At 45.7% G+C, this 23,103-nt stretch overlaps 1 protein-coding gene across 2 annotated transcripts; it reads left to right on the forward strand.

The window, feature by feature from the left end:
* The first annotated feature begins 3,477 nt into the window (after positions 1–3,477).
* Positions 3,478–21,778, forward strand: LOC101591652 (zinc finger protein 555). 2 transcript variants are annotated; one of them, XM_023716991.1, is made up of 4 exons: positions 3,478–3,555; positions 18,093–18,219; positions 18,845–19,028; positions 19,820–21,778. In XM_023716991.1, exons 1-4 carry the CDS (start codon positions 3,553–3,555, stop codon positions 21,312–21,314), a joined length of 1,809 nt encoding a protein of 602 aa, XP_023572759.1. In that variant the 5' UTR covers positions 3,478–3,552; the 3' UTR covers positions 21,315–21,778. The 2 variants fall into 2 exon arrangements, with proteins under 2 accessions (XP_023572759.1, XP_023572760.1); XM_023716992.1 differs by lacking the exon at positions 18,845–19,028 and having other exon boundaries at positions 19,820–20,139.
* The last annotated feature ends 1,325 nt before the right edge of the window (positions 21,779–23,103 follow it).

The raw sequence follows: 23,103 nt of genomic DNA on the forward strand, positions 1-23,103 counted from the left end.
CTCATCAAAAGTGATATTTCCACTGTGTTTAATGTTTTTCTGCTTCTTTCTGTCTCTTGGTGGCTCCTTGAGGGCTTTGATGATCAGGGCAGAGGCAGAAGGCACCACCTCAGTCTGAGCCTGACAGTTTCACCGTAATCTGCAGGCCCTTCCAGTCACCAGTTGCCTTGGCAATGTCATCCCCCACTTTTTTTGGAGACAGACCCAAGGGACCAATCTTGGGGCCCAGGGCAGACATGGCGCCAACTTCACCACCGGTGCACCTCAGGTACACGACTTTGATCTCATTGTGGCATGCTGGAGGTGGCTGGTGTCAGATGAACTCAGATTCGGGACGACCGAAAAAAGTTGCACCTAGCCTCCTCCTAGCCGAAAGCCGAAAGTCATCCTAATCTTTGAAGGAGTGACTCATTAAGTTGTTCTACCAAAAAACCCAGGTAGAATTCCTAGTTTACTAGCAGAAAGAAAAAAAAGTACAGTAGGTTAATGCAGATCGTTTAGTCATCAGGAGCCAGTTTCTACCAAGCAACCTTTGGCTGTGGCCATGACCCCCCAGGGGTTCTCAGTTTCTGCTGGCCCACACAACCAGAGCTCTGTCTCCAGAAAGGAATCCAGAGGTTTCTCTCACCAACATTCCATAAGTCATTGGCTTCCCTGGGGATTCACCAAAGAACCTCTGGGGAACCTGTCCTCTGCTTCAAGGAGTGGCAGCAGCTCTAGGAGCATTACTAGCTGGCAGAGTAACCACTGTTTGTCCAAGTTCTATAAGGGATAGCTAAAACCTGAACAAGAATATCTAGTACTTTACAGTAAAGGTTTTAAAGTCTACAACTTATCTCTCACACACCTAAATGATGTCTATACCTCGGAGAAGAGGTTGGAAATCTTCCCTCACACTAAATATGTTTTGGTCCCATAGTGTGCTGCTTTTGGAGATAGCTCCTTCGGGTGTCACCAAAAAGTAGGTTCTCTCCATTGTGTCTCAGGTTTAGCCTCCCAAAGGAGACCTACCCAGAACACTAAGCCGGGACACGGCTTTTACATGTGTCCTCCTGGACAGGCATAGTTCCTCTTTGTCTCATCTGGTCCAGAGATGGGGTATGTGTCATTTTCAAAATGATGTCCCTGTCCTTGGGTTTAACAAATGCTTATTTTCTAAGGGTTTCACTTAGTTGGAACAGTCTATATCATTCTCCTTTTTTTTTCTTTTCTTTTCTTTTTTTTTTTTTGTGGAACCAGGGATTGAACTCAGGTCCTTGCACTTGCCAGGGAAGTGCTTATTCCACTGAGCCATCTCCCCAGCCCCTTTTTCTTTTCTTTTTTTTTTTTTGTGGAACCAGGGATTGAACTCAGGTCCTTGCACTTGCCAGGGAAGTGCTTATTCCACTGAGCCATCTCCCCAGCCCCTTTTTCTTTTCTTTTTTTTTTCTTTATATCATTCTCCTAATTTTACATGCCTCTAAAAAGGAAAGTACAAAGAGGTAGGAAAATTAGGAGTAAAGTCAAAGACAGGAAACTGAAACAGAGCAGGCCTGACATTTCCTCTAGCATGTAGAGGGGGATCAGAGCCAGTCTGTCCCAGTGAAACCTGTCCTCCAAGTCTTTAAGAACGGTTCCCGACCTAATGTCATTTAGTTGGCAAAAGGAGTCCTGTGTTTCATATACAGGCATGTATGTATTCTAAGTCTGAGCTAGATTTAAAAGTTCCATTTTACAGGAGCGTACATAAAGTCCACTAGGAGACTTACTAATGTTACTCTCTCTAGAGCTATTGTCTAAAGTCAAGCAAGGAATACCAGCGCATTTAGTAACTAGTTCCAGTGCAACATCTACAAGTACAAAACAGTCATAAAATGTCCCATTAAAAGAAATATCATAACCTTATAACGTTTCCACATTTTAGCTTAGATTTATCAACATTTTGACCAGCATTTTAACAAAACCATATGAGACAAAGCATAAACAATTTTAAGCCATTTTGACAGAACTGTGTAAGACAAACTGTATAAGGCAAAGCATGCACAATTATGAGCAATGAGCCAAGACACATCAACATTTGAAGCATAACATTTTGTTACCTAAGCAAGTCCCAATCCAGAATTTATGAAAGAAAAGCAAACTCATACCTTTATCCAGTGATCTCGGCGGGAACCTCCAAATGACACAGGGTAAAAAATTGATGTCAGGGTAGATGACCTCCAAATGATATAGGGGAAAAATGATCTCTCAACCTGACCTGGGACAAATTCATGTTCTCTAAAACCGAAGAATGAATTTTAGGAACAAACAGAAGTTATGAGCAGAATATATTTACTGGGGGAAAGAAAGCTCCTGTCCAAGAGAAGGACAGGAGGAGGGCCTGAGCGAGTGGTCCCCAGGAAAGCTGTCTCTTCTAGGGACTTTTATAAAGGAAAACCATGAGGTTAGGTGAATCTAAGGTGGCAGAGAAGACTTAGAACTCGCTTAGGTGGGCATGAGGTGGGAAAGAACTATGGTCAACCAATGAGATTACAAGCACCATTGCTCAGGCAAAATTGATTAAATCCAGGACCAAATGGGGAAGCAAGTCATGTAGCAAGTGGGCATGAATATGGGACAGGGGTTCTTCCTGTTGGGGGTTGGGCTAGTGACTCATTTGGGCTCTTTCAAGGTGATTGATACCAATTTAGCATATCAATCCCTGATGCCCTTGCCTAGGGAAGTATGTAGCTGTGTGTTTCCTCTTTTGTCTTGTCTGGCCCATAGGGGAGTGTCAGTCTCTTCCAATTTGCAATTTGCCCTTGTCTCCTTGAGGGCCTGGCCCTGTCTGACTGCCTATAATATTTCTAATTCAGCTGCTTACAGCACTTCTTCCTTCTTTCCTTTCGACTGGGTCTTGCTCTTGTAGTCCAGGGTGACCTTGAACTCACTATGTAGTCCAGGATGGTTTCAACCTCGGGGCAATGCTCTTGCCTCAGCCCTCTGAGTGCTCGGATTACAGGCATACGTCATCATGGCTTGCTCACGTCCTCGTCCTTAAAGAGATCTGGTGCACGGATCACCCCTGACCCTGCAGGGCTCCAGACCTCCCTGTCTCTTCTTGTCCAGTCCAGGCTTGTCAGGGAATGGGCGTGGCTTCGGAGGGAACTGACTGCAGTTCCGGAGCACACTTCTGCGTGGGTCCTGTAGGACTCAGAGGATCCACTAAGCTGCAGGAAGAAGCGGGTGTCAGCACCGGGCAGAAGGGAGCTCAGCCTAGATACAAATGTCCAGGGTGATGCGTGTTCCCACCATCGCTGTCACTTAGCGCACAGAGGGCGGGGCCTGCAGAACTCTGCAATCAGGGAAGAATAAGGCGGCGCCCAGGGAACAGTCAGATATTCTGGCGTAGTGCCGTGGGCACTAACCAATCAGACTAAGAAAAGGGGGCGGGACCCAGGCGACTGCCAATTAGAAAGGGTTGATGTCCGCTGTGTAGTCCAATAAGAGTCCGGGGGTGTCAAGTCCCGGCTCACTTTACCTGCAGTGTCCGCGGGGTAGCTGGAGGGCGACGTAGTCCGGACCCGGCTCAACATGGTGAGTGCGGGGCGCTTGGGCAATCCGGGCGGGCAGAGGCTTGGGGTTCCGCGCGCGGTCTCGGCAGCCTGTCCTCCCAGATTCCGGGCGTGGGAAGCCGGAGACCGCGGCCCCGCTACGCCCGGGCCGACATCGCCACGCCTGAGTGTCCACTGCTCGGTTCTCCCCGCCCCCAGAGGAACCCGGCTCCACGGCCGCCTGTGAGGATACCGCGCCCCACGCTGCTCCAGAGAGCGGGTGGGCGGTGGACAGAGAGGCCCCTCTAGCGAGAGGACCGCCTGGGGCGCCCGGTCCCCTCCCTTCCTCCAGGGCACCCTGGAGGCTTCAGGCTGGACCTGCTCCCCCGGCTGCAGAATGCCCGAGGACAGGGATGGTTCTTGGACCTGGGTTGTCACACGCAGAAGGGAGGACGAATTCACTGCAGAGATCGAAGAAGCCCAGGCTGGGAGGGAGGACGAGGATGAGGGCCTGAAAAGCAAAATGCACATCAGACTTCAGGGGCACAAGACTGTCCTGCCCGGCATGGCTTGACAGGCGCCTCTGATCCCAGCAGTTGGGAGGCTGAGGTAGGAGGATGGCTGCGAGTTCGAGGTCAGTGAAACCCTGTCACAAAAAGAATAAAGATAAGAGTAAAAATAAAAAGACATCCTCAGGGAAGATGTCGATGACCAGGTGACCCAGGGGGGAGAGGGCAGACCCCTCCGTGAATTCAGTACAGCCCCCCTTTGATTTATTTCTGTGATGAGGTTTATCCTTTTACTGGAGCTTCAATTTTCTGTAACTATAACAAATAATTTTTTTAAATGTATTTAGTACAGGGTCTCACTACACAGATCCGACTCGTAGTGATCCTCCTGTTTTCAGTCTCCCAGACTCTAGGATTGATTACAGGCAGGCGTCACAACCCCCAGTCTCATTCGCGGTCTCAGCGCGCCCCTGGGGCAGGCGGGGCCGGCATGGCGGACCAGGGATCGAACCGAGAGCCCCTGCGTCTGCTAAACTGGCACTTTAATCCACTGAGCTACCTGGCCGGTTCAATAACAATAGAACTTGATGATGAAGTATGTCGAAAGGTAGATTTAGGGAGGGGTACGGTCTCAATTTGCATTCTTTTCATTAAGTTCTTATTCCATCTCTCCCTCCCTTTTCTTCAATGGGAAAAGATTTTTTTCCCTTTTTAAATGTATCTTGGTTGAATACTATAAAATTGGTGCCAGCAACTTTGAAGTTGATTACAAGTAAGTCATATGGGTTGATTTTAGGTTTGTTTGTTGTTGTTGGTTTTTTTTTTGTTTGTTTGTTTTTTGTGTTTTTTTTTTGCGGAACCGGGGATTGAACTCAGACCCTTGCACTTGCCAAGGAAGCACTTATTCTACTGAGCCATCTCCCCGACCCCCTTGATTTTAGGTTTTTGTTGTAAAATGAAACTTCAGTGCAGAAAAATACATAGGCTATGTATACTGAACAGAAATGTTAAAAAGTGATTTTCCATGAAATAGAGGTCATATCTGATGCAGAATAAGCTGAATGCATTGGTAGACACCTATTCTAAAGAACCCCAGTGGGGACCCCTCACCCTCAGTTGTAATCATGATATTGAATTTTATGGATTCTATAAATATTATGTAATTTAGATAACATATCTGTTATGGAGTCCAAGAGATCAGAGAGACCAACAGAGAAAAAGAGGAGGATTTTATTAGGTGTACACCTGGCTCAGCAGGACTCCTGCCCAAGATGGCTAAGCGTTGGACAAAAGACGGGCTCCAGGTTTTCTACATTTGGTCATGGGGTCTGGTCTTCCACACAAGACTTGTGGGTGCACAGAAGGAGATGAAAGGCAGTTTGTCAGGCTGTGACAGTTTTGTATCTTGGTGTCCTTGCTTGGGAATAACAGCCCATAACATGTTATGGGGGACAGAAGGTTATAAAATTTCACTTTCAGGGAAAAAAAGTTACTGCCTGTGTTTCAGTTACTCTTCTTATGTTGCTGGGACAAATACCCAACACCCAAAATGAAGGAAAACTTTTCTCTCTAGAGTTTAGAAGCTTTTTTTTTTTTTTTAGATAAGGCATCACTATGCAGTTTGGGCTGGTCTTGTGCTCTCTTTCATAAGCCCCCAGGCTGGTTTCGAACTTGTAGCAGTCTTTCTGTCTCAACCTCCCAAGTGCTGGGATTACAGAAATATGCCATCACATCTGGTTCCAGGCCAGCTCAGCATGCAGGAGTCGGGATCAAACTCAGGACCTTGTGCTTGCCAGACAGGTGCTTATGCCTCTGAGCTACCTCTCCAGCCCCTAGAAGCCTATTTTTACATTTGCTCATGATTTCTTTTTCTGTAGTCTGTCCATATCCTTTACTTCTTTTTGTTTGTTTTCTACTAGAATGTTTGGCCATTTAAAAAATTAATTTGCTGCTACTCTATATTGTAGACATCATCAATTAATTAATGAATTAATGAATTCGTTTTGGTGCCATTTTAAATGCTAATATCTTGTGTGACTTCTCAAGGGAGGGGATATTGGCTGGCCCAAACTGGAGTTGCCACAGGCTTTAGTTCCACTATTGCCAGCACTTGATTTCTAGCCAGCCCAGGTGGGTTATCTGTGGCCTGCACCCCAGCAATCTTACCTGTCAGCCCCAATAGCTCATCTATTCCTGGCTTTTCTGAGTTATCTGAATACAATCTCCACTCTTCCGCTTGTGAGACAGCAAGAGCCAGCACCATGGTCCCTGGTCGGGCCAGGCTGAAAAGTCACATTATCTTGTGGCCCATAGGCAAGCTGGGACTGTGGTTTTGGGATTCTGTTTTGTTTTGTTTTTGACTGTAGTTTGTGGAGCAAGTCCCTTCTCAGCAAACTCATGTTGGACCTCTCCTCAACCACAATACACAGTTTTGGCCAGCAAAAGGGCCTCTTTTCAGGGACCCCGATGGCTTCTACTATGGTCACCTTTTTCTTTTTTCTTTTTTTTTCCCCATGATTTTATTGAGAAATAAATAGCAATGAGACAGTTTCAAATCTGATTAGTAGGACAGTTTCAATAATTAACACATTGCATATTGTTGTCTTAGTGCTTATTCACTGTACAAGATGCAGACATGGTATCCTGTCCACAAACACTATTAGAACAAATCTTTCTATTCATAAAATTAAGAGAATGTAGCTGTATTTCTATCCTATTTTGAATATACAGATACAAAATGGCCATTCATTTGTATCCCTTTTTTGTTTAGTTTTGTCATTTAAATATTATAGGTGTGTGAAATCAGCAAAATATTCCAAAATAGTTCAGTAATCCATAATACTAGTAGGTTTTCCGTAAGACTGGCAATGTCAGAAGTTGTTGACTTGAGCCTTTTACTGCTCAGCACACATTAATATGGTTTTACTTTTTATACTTTGTTTTTATACTTTTCTGCTGGATGGTTAAGACCAAGATAAAGCAAGACTTATATAACAAGAAATGTAGCTTTTCTATCTGATAAGGTCAGTCAAATCCCCTCCAGACTTATCCTGGAACACTGTACTGCAGTTTGTAGATCCTTTGTCAGTGTCAGCCATGTGGATGAGTCACGGCCATTGCTTGGCCAATGTGCCCTCTGTGAAAGCCTGAGAGAATGTTTTCTCTCCATGTGACTCTCCTTAGGCACACTTTACGTCATCGATCACTTTCCTCTGTAGCCCCATAATCTCCTTGATCAGAAAATTTGGGACACAACTGAGTTACATGATGTTATAGTACAGGTTCTCCTATGTCCTGAGTCTTCACTGACCTTGAAAGGCTAGGGCCAAAATGTTGGCTGTCCTTGTAGCCCTTCTTTTCTATAATTTTTGGTCTGCAAACTTAGGTTGTTAATCCTCCAGAAGAGAAGCTTATTGTTACTACCCTACAACCTAGGCTGTTGAGCTTAACCTCACTATCTATCTGAGTATCAAACATCTTAGGCCCAACATGGAACAGGTATTTTTCATCAAGTATTGATATGTTGAACTTTAAGTCCCTACAGAATATGAAGAAAAAAATTAAATATTTTAAAAGATAGGAATAAACAATTACATATTTTTACACAGAAGTTTAGAAATCTAACCATGTACAGCATTGTAGCAGGACAGTCCCATAACACCCCCCTTTTCCTGTCTCCTGCCTTCATTCACCACCCCCTTCCTTTTTAAACAAACATCTACCTGAGAGATGGCACGGCAGCAGCCGGCGTGTCATGACTAGCAGCACGTATTCAGGAGACCAGAATGACCGGCACTCCAAGCACGAACCTACTATTACACAGTGCCATCTTCAGTGCAGTTGCTTAGTTCACAGGTAGCAGCATATAGAGAATTCTTCCAATTAACTGCTAGATTCGAGAACCTTCTGACGATTCTCAGGATCCTTGCCTCACCCATCTTGTACATGTGAATGCATGGCTTTGCCCCTGTCATGTTTCCTAGCTTTTTTCCTTGCTCTCTCTCTCCATTGTCTAAGCCTCAAGTTCTCACTTTCCTTTTAATTGTGTTATACCTTTCTATTTGTATTTCTTCTTTTGAGTTCTTATAGTAGGGAGACTATACAATATTTACACATGTGGCTCTGGTTCATTTCACTTATGAGTATATCTTCAAGTGGCATCTACTTAAATATGAAGGCTTTGAATTTATCATTCTTTATTGCTGAGTAATACTCCACTGTATAAAAATACCACATCTTTTCATCCATTCCTCAGGTGACGGGCATCTTTTTTGTTTCCAAGATTTGGCTACCACAAATTGTGCTGCTATAAACATAGGTACACATATATCACTATGATATGATGTTTTCAGATCTTCCAGGAAAATTCCCAGTAGGGGAATAGCTAGCTTGAATGGGATTACCAGTCCTAGTTTTTAAGGAGTCTCCACACTGATTTCCATAATGGTTGCACCAGTCTGCATTCCCACCAGCAGTGGAGAAGGGTTCCTTTTTCCCCACAGCCTTTTTCTCAGAGAGCAAGCAGCCTGATGGGTGTGTCATTACCGAGTGTTCAGCTCCACTGTCTACCACAGTGTACGAATTGTTCCCCTACTTTTATTGTGACCATGGGCTCCTGGGGGCCTAGGGAGATGGAGCCTGTGCTTGCCTCCTCCATATAACCCTTAGTTCCCACCAGTCCAATTAGGCCAGCGTCTAGTTCTGCCAGGCTCAGTCCACACTGGGCAGGTAGCCACCCTCACCCGTTTCACAGGGTGTCCATTTCTCCCGAGAGCCAGCCTGTGGCTTCCCAGGGCACTAACACTGACGGCTCCCCCCACCTCCTCCACCCTACCCTGCACAGTGCAGCCCTCCCGGCTTTTGTTTTCCAGTCTGGGTTTAGGTTCCGTCTGTGTACCCAACCTGGCTGCTGGCCATCTCTGCCTACTGTCACCAAGGGCTACTCCTGCGCCTCTGACCTGGGGTGTTGGTTTTGTTTGACTTAGGCTGGATCAGACTGCCCATGAACTTCTCCCGCAGCGGGCCCCGCCCTTGTCCTTAGGAGCACCCCTAGGTGCTAATGCGCCAGTTCTCCTTGCAGGCCACTCCTGCTTGGGTGCCAGTGCAGCCCGATTTGGCTCTGGGCCAAAGGACTTGGTTCTCTCCTGCGTTCCCCTTCTGTATGCCTAGAGCAGGTTTCAAGACCAGCCTGGGCTTAAAGTGCAGTCAAGCCATATCTCAAAAACAAAACAAAACAAAAAACCAGATAGAATTGTCTGGAATCTCCCCTTTGGTTCCAGTGCCTGTCAGGGGAGAGGTTACCCGCCCAAGGGAAGGTCCATTCTCTCTCAGGACAAAAGTTACTACAGCAATAGGGAGAGGGATATTTGGGAAACTTGAATTTTTTTTTTTTCTTTTTAAGTCCTGCTTCATATATTCAGTGTATTTCTTACCAAATTTTTTTTTTTTTTTTTTGTGGGAGACAGGGTCTTGCTATAGTTCAGGCTGGCCTTGAACTCACTATGTAGCCCAGGCTGGCCTCAAACTTGCAGCCATCCTTCTGCCTCAGCCTCCCAAGTGTTGGAATTACAGGTGTTCACCACCACACCCGGGAACAATTGTTTTAAAAATTTAAACATTCATCTTATTCTTCAATTAAACTTCATGTTTTAGTTATAATTATGTATAGTTATCTGTTATAAAAATTATCCAGGTGTCAATTTGGAGTATTTTTTTTTTTTTTTTTTTAGAACCGGGGATTGAACTCAGGCCCTTGCGCTTGCCAGGGAAGCACTTACTCCACTGAGCCATCTCCCCGGCCCCTAATTTGGAGTATTTTTCCAATGGTGTTTTCAATGCTTTCCTTTATGGTGACCTGTTACAAACACACAAGCATCTGCTACTCCCGCCGGTCTCCTCCCAGCCCTCCTCCACATGCCCGCTTTACACGGTGCTGATGCTTGATTTGCTTATTTATTATTTTCCAATAGAATGTAAGATCGACCCAGCCTCGCATTCTTCTGTGTTATAAAAGCTGGTGGCCCTCGGGCGTACGTGTACTGTGAAGAGTGTGGTTATGACCTAAATAAACATCACTAAACCTCCCCAGAGATCAGGTTTAAGCAAAGTGGTCCCGGGCCTGGGGGTGCAGCTCAGGGGTGAGCATTTGCCCAGCACGGGTGAGGTTCTGGAAGGGCCCGGGGTCTTCCAGGGGAGGGTTGGCGGCCGTGAGCCGGACCAGGAAGGCCCCTGGCCTCTCTCCACAGCACTCAGCAGGGTCTAGCTCTTCCACCATGTGGGGGAGGTACCAGTCCTAAGAAAAGCAGAACTGGACCATATGTGTAAAGAAAGTATGGGTGCCAGCTGCTGAGGCTATGGAGAGACACGGAACCCGGAAAATTCTGATTGATCAAGTTATTGTTGCTACAATCCCCCTAAGGTGAAATGCTCTTAAGAATATCTCTTCCTTCAGGTGGCTGAGGCAGGAAGGCAGCCAGTTTGCACCCAGAGTGTACAAATAGCAAGACCCTATTTTAAAATAAAAACTAGCTGGCTCAATCCCCATTAGATACATATGTGAGGGCTGGGGAGGTAGCTCAGCGGCATAAGCGCCCTGGCAAGGGAAAGGTCCTGAGTTCGATCCCTGGTACCAAGAAAACCAGATGCATGTGAGCCGCGTTATATAAAATTCTTTATAAAATCTTTCCCCTTCTGTGAATGTTCAGTTAATGCTACATTTAAACATGAATGTGCTCAACAGGGTTACAGTGTTTGATGGTTTTTAAGATGATTTTTTTTTTCTGATGGAACCGGGGATTGAACTCAGGCTCTTGTGCTTGCCAGGCAAGCACTTATTCCACTGAGCTATCTCCCAGCCCCTGTTTGATGTTTTTTAACGAGATGTGTTGGAGAGTCCTCCAGAACATGCCTGGAGCTTTTGCTTTTTTGAGACAGAGCCTTACTATATAGCTTGGGCTGGCCTCAGACTCTCAGTGATCCTCCTGCCTCAGCCTCCTGAGTGCTGGGATTACTGGTGTGTGACACACCTGGTTCTGTGGGTCACTGCGAGGAGTTACAGGGCATGTCTGAGGTGGGCCACACAGAGCAAACCCACAGTGCGAAGATGCAGAAGCTGAAGCCTGCAGGGGGAGACTGAACACCAGGTTCCCAGGGTCCTTGTGCAGCAGAGTTACATGGGATAGTCATAAATTCACTTAATGAGACCTTGTCTCTAAATAAAAACAAGGGGCTGGTGAGATGGCTCAATGGTCTAAAGCACCTACTTAGAACAAGCTTAGCAAAGCACAGGGACTGCGGTTCAATCCCCCAGCACCACACGCCAGCCAGCTCCGCCCCCTGGTGGGCTGAGCTGGCCACACACACACACACACACACACACACATAAATACACACACATAAATAAAATTTATTTAAAAAAATAATAAATAAAAACAAAAGATCTGGTGACGCACAGCGGTGAGTGCTTGTCTAGGGTGTTCAAGGCTCTGGGTGCCATTGGGGTGGAATAAGACAGCCGGCGAAGCCCAGTGGTGACGTGGGCTGGTCGCAGGGACTCCTGGCCCAGATCTCCTGGGGAGCAGCAGAGTCAGAGATTTTCTGCAATGGTCCCACTGAGCAGCTGCCGTGAGAGTGCTGGGAGCCCTCTGGAATCCAGGCTCCCTAATGCTAGTCAAGGGCCATGCGGGCTCTGGGGCCCGGCGGGTAACCTGTACCATCCACCCCTAAGACCTGGGAGGGCATTTTTACAGCCAAGTTGTTGTCCATAAATCCTTCAAAGTGGGATGCTGTAGGACCTCTGGGCTTAGCCAATTACAGGTAATACCAAGTAGGCATGATGACACAGTATTGGTCCTCCCAGCACTGTGGGAGGATCAGGCAGGAAGATCGAAAATTCAAGCCCAATCTAAACAATTTAGGGAGACCCTCTATTGGGCTGGCCAAATAACTCAGTGGATTAAAGCACCTGCAAGAAGGTGCAGGGTCCGGGGTTCAATCCCTGGACCTGCAGTGCCGTCCCGCCCCCGGGGCGCGCTGAGACAGCAGCTGAGGCTGGGCATGATGGCGCATGCCTGTAATCCTAGCTCTTGAGAGACTGTAAACAGGCGGATCACTACAAGTCTGATCTACACAGTGAGACCCTGAACACTCTGTAGACCCTTCCCTAAAATACAAAAAAAAAAAAAAAAAGAAAAGAAAAAGACCCTCTGTCAAAAAATAAAGTAAATCTCATTTCCTTTAAGGGCTTGAGGAAGCCTTTTGGCTTCTGGTGGTCCTGTATTATTATCCCCCCAGCCATGTCGTTATTTCTTGCTGAGCAGGGGTGACGGTGGGCTGGGGCTCATCTGAACGCCTCCAGGGCCAGGCAGCATCACCCTTATCAGCCTCGTATGGAGGGAGCCCAGCCAAAGAGGACAGCACGGGCGGTGGGCAGGACACGCCCTGTCTTGCAGTTGGCTCCCCAGGGCCCCTGTGTGGCTTCCCTATGAGGTCGAGTCCTCTGGGCAGAGGAGCCCCTGAGGGATCAATGTCAGACAGGTTGTCATTGGATACCACTTTGTCTACCTTGTCAGTGTGGATAACACTAGGAGTTCTGCATAGACTGTTCTGAAACTGGAGCCACGGTGGGACAGAGGCTCTGGGTAGTGTGGGTGGAGAATTCTTTCATGGGGAGGTGACTAGAGCACCCCCCTCCAGGGGGACCCATCAGAATGTGAGCAAAGGGTTCACCATGGAAACCCCTGGCCACGGTTGTCACCTCATTCAGGGGTTTACAGAAGGGTGTCCTAAGCCAGGAATGGTGGTACACATCTGTAATCCCAGCACTTGGAAGGCTGAGGCAGAAGGATCACCACAAATCTGAGGCCAACTTGGGCTACGTAGTAAGTTCAAGGCCAGCCTGAACTACAGGAGGAGACCCTGTCTCAACCCACCAAATGAAGTTTTAAAATTTATAACGTCACATTACCAAAATAAGAACTGCGACTTAAATTTCCAAAAGTATATTTCCATCTAAAGACCACCTCTGCTTTTGCTTGTTTCCCTCTTTGCTGAGCCTCCAACCACTAAGTCATGTACAGAAACCTAATCTTACTCACCAGAGATGCAGGTGAAGTGTTTTGGGATTGCGGTTTTCTGCTTTCGTTTTTTAACAAGTTCTTCCTATGTGGACCATGCTGGCCTTGAACGCACAGTAATCCTCCTAAGTCAGCCTCCCAAGTGCTGAGTTCACAGGTGTGTGCCACCATATCCAGATGCAGCAGGATTCTTAGAGCTCCCGGTGGCTACAGGTGGCCCTTTGCTTGTGGCAGCACAATTTCCATCTCCATCCCATCCCAGGGGATTGAACTCAGGCCCTTGCGCTTGCCAGGCAAGTGCTTATTCTATTGAGCCATCTCTCTGGCCCCTATAATCACTATGAAGACAATATGCAATGTATTAATTATTGAAACAGTCCTACTAATCGTTTTCTTTTTTTTTTTTTCCTGCGGAGCTGGGGATTGAATTCAGACCCTTGTGCTTGCCAGGCAAGCGCTTATTCAACTGAGCCATCTCCCCAGCCCCTATTTTCTTGCTCTTATAAGGATGCCAGTCACATTCCATCAGGGCCCATCCAAGGACCTGGTCTTAATTTCATTACAGCTGCAAAAACTGAGCAATAAATAAGGACACATTTCCAGGTACTAGGGGTTAGATATGGATAGTTGAGGTGTGATTGAAAACTATGGTGAGGGGCTGGTGAGATGGCTCAGTGGTCTAAAGCACCTACTTAGAACAAGCTTAGCAAAGCCCAGGGACCGCGGTTCAATCCCCAGCACCACATGCCAGCCAGCCCCGCCCCCTGGTGGGCTGAGCTGGCCACACACACACACACACACACAAATAAAATATTAAAAAAAATAAAGAAAGAAAGAAAACTAAAAAAAAAAAAAAAAAAGAAAACTATGGTGAATGTTGAATTTTTTTTTTTTTTTTCTCCGAATGCCTTCAGGGCAGGTTTGGCTGGCTTGAGTTGTGGGGATCGAACCACAGCAACCTGAGCCTGACAGCTTTGTTGAAGCAGCCGCTTAAAGAGCTGAGCTACGGGGCAGGCCCCCAAATGTTGAGATTTTTTAAAAAATAATTATTATATAAAAGCCACATTGCCAGACTGGGTGTGGTGGCGCACACCTGTAATCCCAGCTCTTGGAAGGCTGGAAAAGGGCAGATCACTATGAGTCTGATCTAGTAGTGAGACCCTGAACACCCTGTAGACCCTTTGCTGAAATACAAAAAAAAAAAAAAAAGAAAAAAGAAAAAAAAGAAAAGAAAAAAAAAAGCCACATTGCAAACCACTCTCAAATCCTCCCTCTTACTGGTCACACACCTATCAAATTGTTCTTGCCACCTTCTGGAGCAGGTGTGGAAATCCTATTTCCTGAGTGCCTTCTGTGGTACTGTTGTACCTGTCTTGTTCTGAATAGATTCCAAACTTGCTTTTTTTTTTTTTTTTTTTTCCTTTGCGGTACCGGGGATTGAACTCAGGACCTTGCACTTACCAGGCAAGCACTTATTCTACTGAGCTATCTCCCCGGCTGGCCCCTAAACTTACTTTTGATGATCGTTTTGACTTCAGGGAAGAGTCAGAAGTTGTACAGTGCTAGATCTGGTGAATAAGGTAGATGTGGACACAGTTGTGATTTTTTGTTTGCTTGTTTATTTATTTTTTGTACTGAGTGTCGAACTCAGGACCTTGCACTTCCCAGGCAGGTGTTTATGCTGCTGAGCTGTCTCTCCGGCCCCATAGTTGTGTTTTTATGCAGTGTCTTTCCATTGGATGGCACTTGGCAGCAGCAGTCACTGTGGTTTTGATCATACCTTGTAAAGACACTCATGAAAGAGGCTCCAGAGCTGCTGCAGAAAGGCCAGGGCCAGCCGTGGTAGAGCACCTCTAATCCCGGCACGAAGGAGTGAGAACTACTGGGAACTGGTCAGGCTCTGGATCTTAGAAACAAGCTCAGGGAACATGATTAAATAAAGACAAAATATGGTCTGAGGAATCCAGGAAGGTTAGAATTCTTCTGGAGCTAAGACTGAGGTTTCTCAGGACAGCCAATGTTTATTGGATTTCAGACAAATTTGTGGAGTATGAAGGAGAGTAAAAGGAAAAAAAACCACCTTTTTTTTTTTTTTTTTGAGACAGGGTCTCACAGTGTAGTTCAGGCTGGCCTTGAACTGCTGTGTAGCCCAGGCTGACTTCAACCTCACCTCAGTCCTGTGGCTTCAGCCTCCTGAGTGCCGGGATGACAGGTCCGCATCACCATGCTCAACTTACTGTGATACATTTTTAAAATGTAAGGGTACACGGTACCTTTTCATCATTCCTTGTACCTTTCCGAAGGACAGAGCCCTGGTAGTGAGTTTGCATTTACCAAGGTCATGTCCTGGCTCCCAGGGGAGAGTGTGACTGGTCAGGTGCCTCCGACAGCCTCCACAGCAGGCTGTTAGAAGGCTAGAAAGCCCCTTGCACTTTCTCCCTTGCTTTATCTAAAAATTCTCTCTATCCCTGGAACTAACTCAGCATTCCCCCCCCCCTTTCCATGACATGCAAACTTTAACTTTTTTTTTTTTTTTATCCAAATTTCACTTTTGGGAATATGGGGCCCTCTCCCAACATTTTTTTTTTGCTTTTATTTTTAAATTTTGTTTAATTTTTTTGCTCTTATTTTTTGGAGACGGGGTCTCACTGTGTAGTTCAGGCTGCCTTGAACACGTCAGTCCTTCTGCCTCAGCCTCCCAAATGCTGAGATCCAGGTTCACACCACTGCATCTGGCTCTGAACTGTTTTGTTTTTTTTTTAATCATTTATTTATTTATTTATTTATTTATTCATTTGGTACAGGGTCTCGCTACGCAGCTTGGACTTAGAGTGATCCTCCTGTCTCAGGCTTCCCAATGCTGGGATTACAGGTGTGCGCCACCACACTTGGTTTCAGTGGCTGGTACTGTTCCCGGGATTCTGGGGCCAGCACAGCATGCAGTCCTGGGGATCGAACCTGGGTCCTTGCACTTGCCAGGCAGGCACTTAGGCCACTGAGCTATCTCTGCAGCCCTGGCTCTGAACTTTTAAAATTTGTATTTCTTCAGTACACGGTTTGCAGTACATAATGATTACATCTCTCCTGGGGAGTTGGTGCGTGGCTGAAACTCCCTCTTCTACCTCCACACAGGGCCTTTTGGCCTCACATTTGGTAAAAAGAATTGAAAAGAAAATTCCCAGACTTCAGGCATGTTTTTGCCCCTGAAAGCTCCATTCAGAGCCAGTCATGGTAGCACATAACTATAATTCCAGCTACTCCAGAGGGCAAGAGGAAGGTTTCTGGTTCAAGGCCAGCCTCGGTGATTTAGAAAGATCTTGTCTCAAAATAAAAAGGGCCAAGGCCCGGGCTCCGTGCCTGGGTTCCATCCCCAGGACTGCCACAGAGTAACAACAGTAGCGAAGTCCTCAGGACTGGCTCTTTGGTTCCTGTGGTATTGAGGGGAGTGATATGGGTTAAGAAAGGAGCCGAGATAGTTTGTCATGAGACATTGTTGGAGTGCTAGGCACTTTCCCGTCACTAGGACAAAATACCCAATGCCTACAATTTACAGGAAAGAGAGGTTTCTTTTGGTTGAGTGTTTCAGTCTATAGTCAGCCGGTTCCAAGGCCACACCTGGGGACCCATCTCTAACCAGGACCCACCTCTGAACAGTGAGGTCTGAGGAAGCATTCCAGGCCTACCCAACAACCCAGGAGGTTGGTTGGAGCGTGGGGGCAGGCAGCTCAGTGGTGGAGTCACCCATGAGTGTGTTCAGCAGCTGTGTACCCTCACAGGAAGTGCTTGTGTCCCTTCCTGGCTCTTCTCTTGACTGCTGCCTGGCCACTGGGATGTGCACAGCTCTCCTCAGCTCAGGTCCCTGCACCAGGCCATTCTGCCTTGGAGCCAGCAGACTATGACTATATGGGGCAAAATACACCTCTCCTTCCTGAATTTGTAGTTGTCGGGCATTGTGTCCTAGGGATGGAACAGTAACTCAGCAGGGTGTGGTGGCAGATGTCTGTAACCCCAGCACTCAGGAGGCTGAGGCAAGCGTATTACCTCAAGTCCAAGGCCAGCCTGGGCTACATAATGAGTTCAAAGCTAGACTGAACTACATAGCAAGACTCTGTCTCAAAAACAAAACAAACAAAAAGTAATTCACATAATATTTATATACAGGGCTGGTGAGATGGCTCAGTGGTCTAAAGCACCTACTTAGAACAAGCTTAGCAAAGCACAGGGACTGCGGTTCAATTCCCCAGCACCACATGCCAGCCAGCCGTACCCCCTGGTGGGCTGAGCTGGCCACACACACACACACACACACACACACACACATAAATAAATAAAATTTTTTTTAATTTATTTATTTATTTATTTATTTATTTATTTATTTATTTATTGTGTGGCCAGCTCAGCCCACCAGGGGGCGGGCGGGCCGGCATGTGGTGCTGGGGGATCGAACCGAGGTCTCTGTGCTTTGCTTGAGCTTAGCTTGTTCTAAGTAGGTGCTTTAGACCACCGAGCCATCTCACCAGCCCAATAAATAAAATTTTTAAAAAAATATTTATATACAAATGTTGGGTTCAGATATATACTATTTCTTTGGCATCCCTGATAAAGTCTCAACCCTTTCTTTTTTTTTTTTTTTTAATTTTTCTTCTTCTTCCTCTTCATTTTTTTTTGGCGGGGGGTGGTACCAGGGATTGAACTCTGGACCTTGGCTTGCCAGGCAAGCACTTATGCCACTGAGCTATCTCTCCCCAGCCCAATCTGAACCCTTTCAATCAAGAGAAATATGCCTGAAGATGGTCCCAGTAACAATGTAGAGATGTATTTAGTGCCTCAGCTATTAGATCCATGAGGACATACATATACGCAGAAGTCTCATGACTGAGTCAGAAATTGGCTATTGGGAGACCCCAAGATCCTATTTGAACTGAGTGTCATTCAAGTATGGTGGCCTGTGAGGTCAAACTCAAAACTTCCTCCTGCACGTATGTTGGCTGTTTTAGGACTCGGTGGTCATCGAGGATGTGGTTGTGCGCTTCACCCAGGAGGAGTGGGCTTTGCTGGATTCTGCACAGAGGGATCTCTACCGAGATGTGATGCTGGAGACCTTCTGGAACCTGGCCTCCATTGGTGAGGATGATGTCCTTTCTTCACTTGGTCATTTAGACAGCAAGTACCTTAAATACACTTAGCTTCTTCTGAGACATAGAATGGAGAAAGGGGATAGCTGGATAAATAAGCCAGACCTGGTCACAGTAGCCATGCAGCTAGAATCCAAGAGTTTTCTCATGACGATGAAAATCTATTACACTGAATTTTTTTTTGCTGCAAAGCAAACACCCTTGGTGATATCACTCACTGAACTTTTTTTTTGGTGGAACTGGGGGTTGAACTCAGGCCCTTGCGCTTGCCAGGCAAGCGCTTATTTCTACTGAGCCATCTCCCCGGCCCTCGCTGAACTTTTGTAGCCCAGTGAGAGTTGAAGGTGCTAATGAAACTGCTTCCCACTTTGAGCCCTTCTGTTTTATCAGGTCCTGAAATGGTGAAACTTCTGTATCCTTTTCCATATTTATTTTTTACCAACAGGTAACACCCTCTCTCGCTCTCACTGTCTTACTCTCGCTCGCTCTCTCTCTCACCGGGGATCGAACTCTGGATCTTGCCCTTGCCAGGCAGGCACTAATGCTGCTGAGCTATCTCCTTGGCCCCACTGCCCAATTCTTTCTCTTAAAATATGTTCACTTTTTGATTTCAGATGATGAATATCAATTTAAAGCCAGTGATTCAGTTTCTGAGCAGAATATTTGTGGAGGAAATATATCTAAGAAACTAGAAATGGCAAAGTTTATGAAAAATGATTCTTGGGCCTCTGCTCTTGGAAACATTTGGGAAGACTTTACTTTTGAAGATCAGCATCCAAGCCAGGGGGGACATCTGAGGTAAGTCACACTCAGCAAGAGAAAGCAGAATTCTAGGAGGGATGCTTAGAATAGCATGAAATCAAAATAGCCAGCAAACCAAATAATCCCAGCTGTGAATTTCCATTATTTTTTAAAGTGGTACTAATGATTGAATCCTGGAGTTCCACATACTAGATAACTGTTCTACCACTGAGCCAGAACCGGGGATTGAACTCAGGTCCTCATACTTACCAGGCAAGCACTTACTCTACTGAGCTATCTCCTTGGCCAATAACCCACCTTTATAAAATTTTGAGTCAGTCTCAGCAGGTTGTCTAGGTTGGCCTTGAACTTGGAATTCCCCCACCTCAGCCTCCCAAGTAGCTTGTTGGTGTGTGTGTGTGTCTTTGACTCTAGCCAGAGTTGGGAACAACCCCTTCCAGCCATGCAGGCCCTTTGGTACCAAGTCACTTTTGTCTGAACACATACTTAAGAAACTAACAAACTGGGTACAATATAGCATTTTCTCTCTCACCTGCTGAAGACTCCATCTCATATAAGATCCTTCATCTTTTTTTTTTTTTTTTTAATGTATTTGGTACAGGGTCTCACTACAGGGGAGAAAACCTGCCCTTTTATTGAAAATGATGGGGCCAGGGAGATGGCTCAGTAGAATAAGTGCTTGCCTGGCAAGTGCAAGGACCTGAGTACAATCCCCGGTTCCATAAAAAAAAAGATTAAAAAGTAATTTTAATAGCTATGAATTTTAATAATTATTAATAAATTCTTTTTAATCAAACCATTAATTACATGTACCTCATTTTTAATAGAAATCAGTTGGTGGAGAAATTCTGTGGAAGTAATGACCAGTGCAGAGAAACCTTCAGCCAAATGCCAAATCTTAACCTGCATAAGAAAATCCCTGCTGGGCCAAAACAGTATACAGCAACAAGCCCACAGCATGTGTCTCTCGAGGACCACATTGCAGTTCACACTGAACACAAGCTGTACCAGTGTCAGGAATGCGGACAGGCCTGTAGTTGTCATTCACAGTTGAGAGCACACTTGACAGCCCACAGCAGAGAGAACCCTCATGCATGTGAATTATGTGAGAAAACCTTCCCTCAGACTTCTTCCCTTAATCAGCATACAAGGGCTCACACAGCAGAGAAAAACTACGGATGCCAGCACTGTGGGAAAGCCTTCGTTGACTTGTCAAGTCTCAGCAGCCACATGAGAAGTCACACCGGAGAGAAGCCGTACAAGTGCCCAGAGTGTGGGAAAGCCTTCAGCTATTCCTCGACGTTCCGTAGACACGTGATTATACACACTGGGGAGAAGCCATACAAGTGTAAAGAGTGTGGCTCTGCCTTCAGCTATTCTGCCACGTTTCGCAGACACATGATCTCACACACAGGAGAGAAGCTACACAAATGCAAGGAATGTGGGGAGGCCTTTAGTTACTCTTCAGCATTTCGAAGGCACGTGATCACACATACCGGAGAGAAACTACATGAGTGCAAACAGTGTGGGAAGACCTTCATTCATCTTCAGTCCTTTCGAAGGCATGAGAGGATCCACACTGGAGAGAAGCCATATGAATGCAGAGAGTGTGGGAAAGCCTTCATTTATTTCCAATCCTTTCAGCGACATGAAAGAATTCATGGTGGAGAGAAGCCCTACGAATGTAGCCAATGTGGGAAAACCTTCAGTCATCCCTCATCTTTCCGAGGTCACGTGAGAGTACACACTGGGGAGAAACCTTATGAGTGTAAACAGTGTGGGAAGACATTTAATTGGCCCACGTCCCTACGGAAACACATGAGCATTCACACCAGAGAGAAACCTTATGAGTGCATCCAGTGTGGGAAAGCCTTCAGTTTGTCGGCTTGCTTTCGAGACCATGTCAGAATGCACCCTAACGACCAATCCTATCAGTGCAAACTGTGTGGGGAAGCTTTCTTTTGCCACATATACTTACAAAAGCATATAAGAAGACACACTGCAGAAAAACTCTACAAATGTAAGGAATGTGGGAAAGCCTTCAGTTGGCCTAAACTTTTACAGCAACATGTAAGAACTCATACTGTGGAAAAACCCTATGAATGCAAGGAATGCGGGAAGGTCTTCAAATGGCCGTCATCTTTGCCAGTACACATGAGACTGCACACTGGGGAGAAACCCTATCTGTGTAAGCAGTGTGGGAAAGCCTTCAATCGCTCCTCATCACTGAGGAGACATATGAGGATACACCCTGCAGAAAAGCAATATACATATGATGCAAGAAATCCTCCTAAAAGTGAATTCGTGTACACTGTTCCATAAAACACACCCCAGGATAGCAACCGTACAAAAGTTGCAAATCTAGCCTTTCCTTAGTGAGTACCTCAGCCTCATGTAGACACAGAAGATTATATAATACAGTTTCATTTACAAATAAACATTTAAGTAAAAAATAGTTCTCCACAGCTGAATATGATAATACATGCACATAATCCCAGTACTTGAGAAGCTGGGGTAGGAGATCATAAATTAAAGGCCAGTCTGGGCTACATAGTGAGTTTAACACATTCCTTCTAAGTCAGACCATTGGTGGCATATGCATGACTTCCATTGGGTGGCTTATACCACTGAATGGGTCTGTCCCATGCTGCCTGATGGAACAATTAGGCATATACTCCTGGTTTAGAACTGCCTGGCAGCTGGGCATACATATTATAGTCCTGTCTCAAATGTGACAAGGCCAGCCTGTACTACACACCGATACCTATCTCAACCAAATAGGGGCCTGCCCATTAGCCCAGTTGTTTAAGTGCCTGCTTAAGCAAAGACAGGCTCAGGATATTGTGGTTCAATCTCCAGATCCTCATGCCTTTCCAGACCTGCCCTTAAGGCATCCTGAGACAGAAAAAAAAAAAAAAAAATCCTTTCAAATAACCAAGTAATGATGAACTCAAAGTGTGCTTTTCCTTACAATTCAATAAGTGACACTGACCTTTATAGTTTATTGAACTTGTGGATGATTTGAAGTATATATTTTTTTCTCTTTTACTCATTTATTTGGTACAGGGTCTTGCTACACAGCTTGGACTTGTAATGATCCTCCTGTCTCAGCCTCCCCAGTGCTTACCATGCTTGGTTTGGGCAGCTGGCACAGCATGTGGCACTGGGGATCAAATGGGTCCTTATGCTTGCCAAGCAGGCATTTGCCAGACAGGCACTTAGATCATTTAGCTTTCCAGCTTCCTGAACTGCATTTTTTATTATGCAAGTAGAGTTAATTTTTATTATCTTGAATTATTGTCCTGCTAAGGTGTTCGTGGGTTGTTTAGTGTGTATTTTTATTTTTTATTTCTTTTTTGGCCAGCTCACCCCACCCTGAGTGCAGGACTGGTGCAGCATGTGGTGCTGGAAATTGAACCCTGGCCCCTTGCACCTGCCTAAGGTTGCCTATGCATGTGCTTTAGACCACTGAGCCATCTCAGCAGCCCCTAGAGTGTATTTTTAGAAGTATAGGACTATGGATATAGCTCAGTGTTTGGCAAGCACAAACACCTGAGTTCATTTCTCAGTACCAAAAAAATGTGTATTTTAATATGCAAAATGTGTATAATTTCTATTTCTTTTAAATTGTTCTCTAGGGTGTTATTTGAGCAGTAGCATTGAGTTACTTTGGGATTAGGAATTTTTTGTTATTCATTTACTATATTAGATTTTGGGTATCATTTACCTATTTTCATGCTTTCTTACTGAGAGTTTTTAAAGAGGGACTGGAGAGGGCATATTACATTTTTTCCCCCTAATATACATCTGGGGAGCCGTGGAGATAGCTCAGTGGTCTAAGCACCTGCCTAGGCAAGCACAAGGACCCAGGTTCGATCCCAGGTAGCACATGCCATGCTGGCCGTGCCCCAGGTGGGCAGAGCCAGCCTCCAAGACCGGGCATGGTGACACATGCCTGTAATCCCATCACTGGGAGGCTGAAACAGGAGGATCACTATGAGCTGCATAGTGAGACCCTATACCAACTACATAAAATTAAAAAATTTAAAAATAATAGCTGGCAGAAATTTGTATTTATGCAAAATTCTTCAAGGACTAGAGTGTCATATGA

This window comes from Octodon degus, unplaced genomic scaffold (assembly GCF_000260255.1).
Source record: "Octodon degus isolate 3935 unplaced genomic scaffold, OctDeg1.0 scaffold00050, whole genome shotgun sequence".
In the NCBI taxonomy this organism is placed as follows: domain Eukaryota; kingdom Metazoa; phylum Chordata; class Mammalia; order Rodentia; family Octodontidae; genus Octodon; species Octodon degus.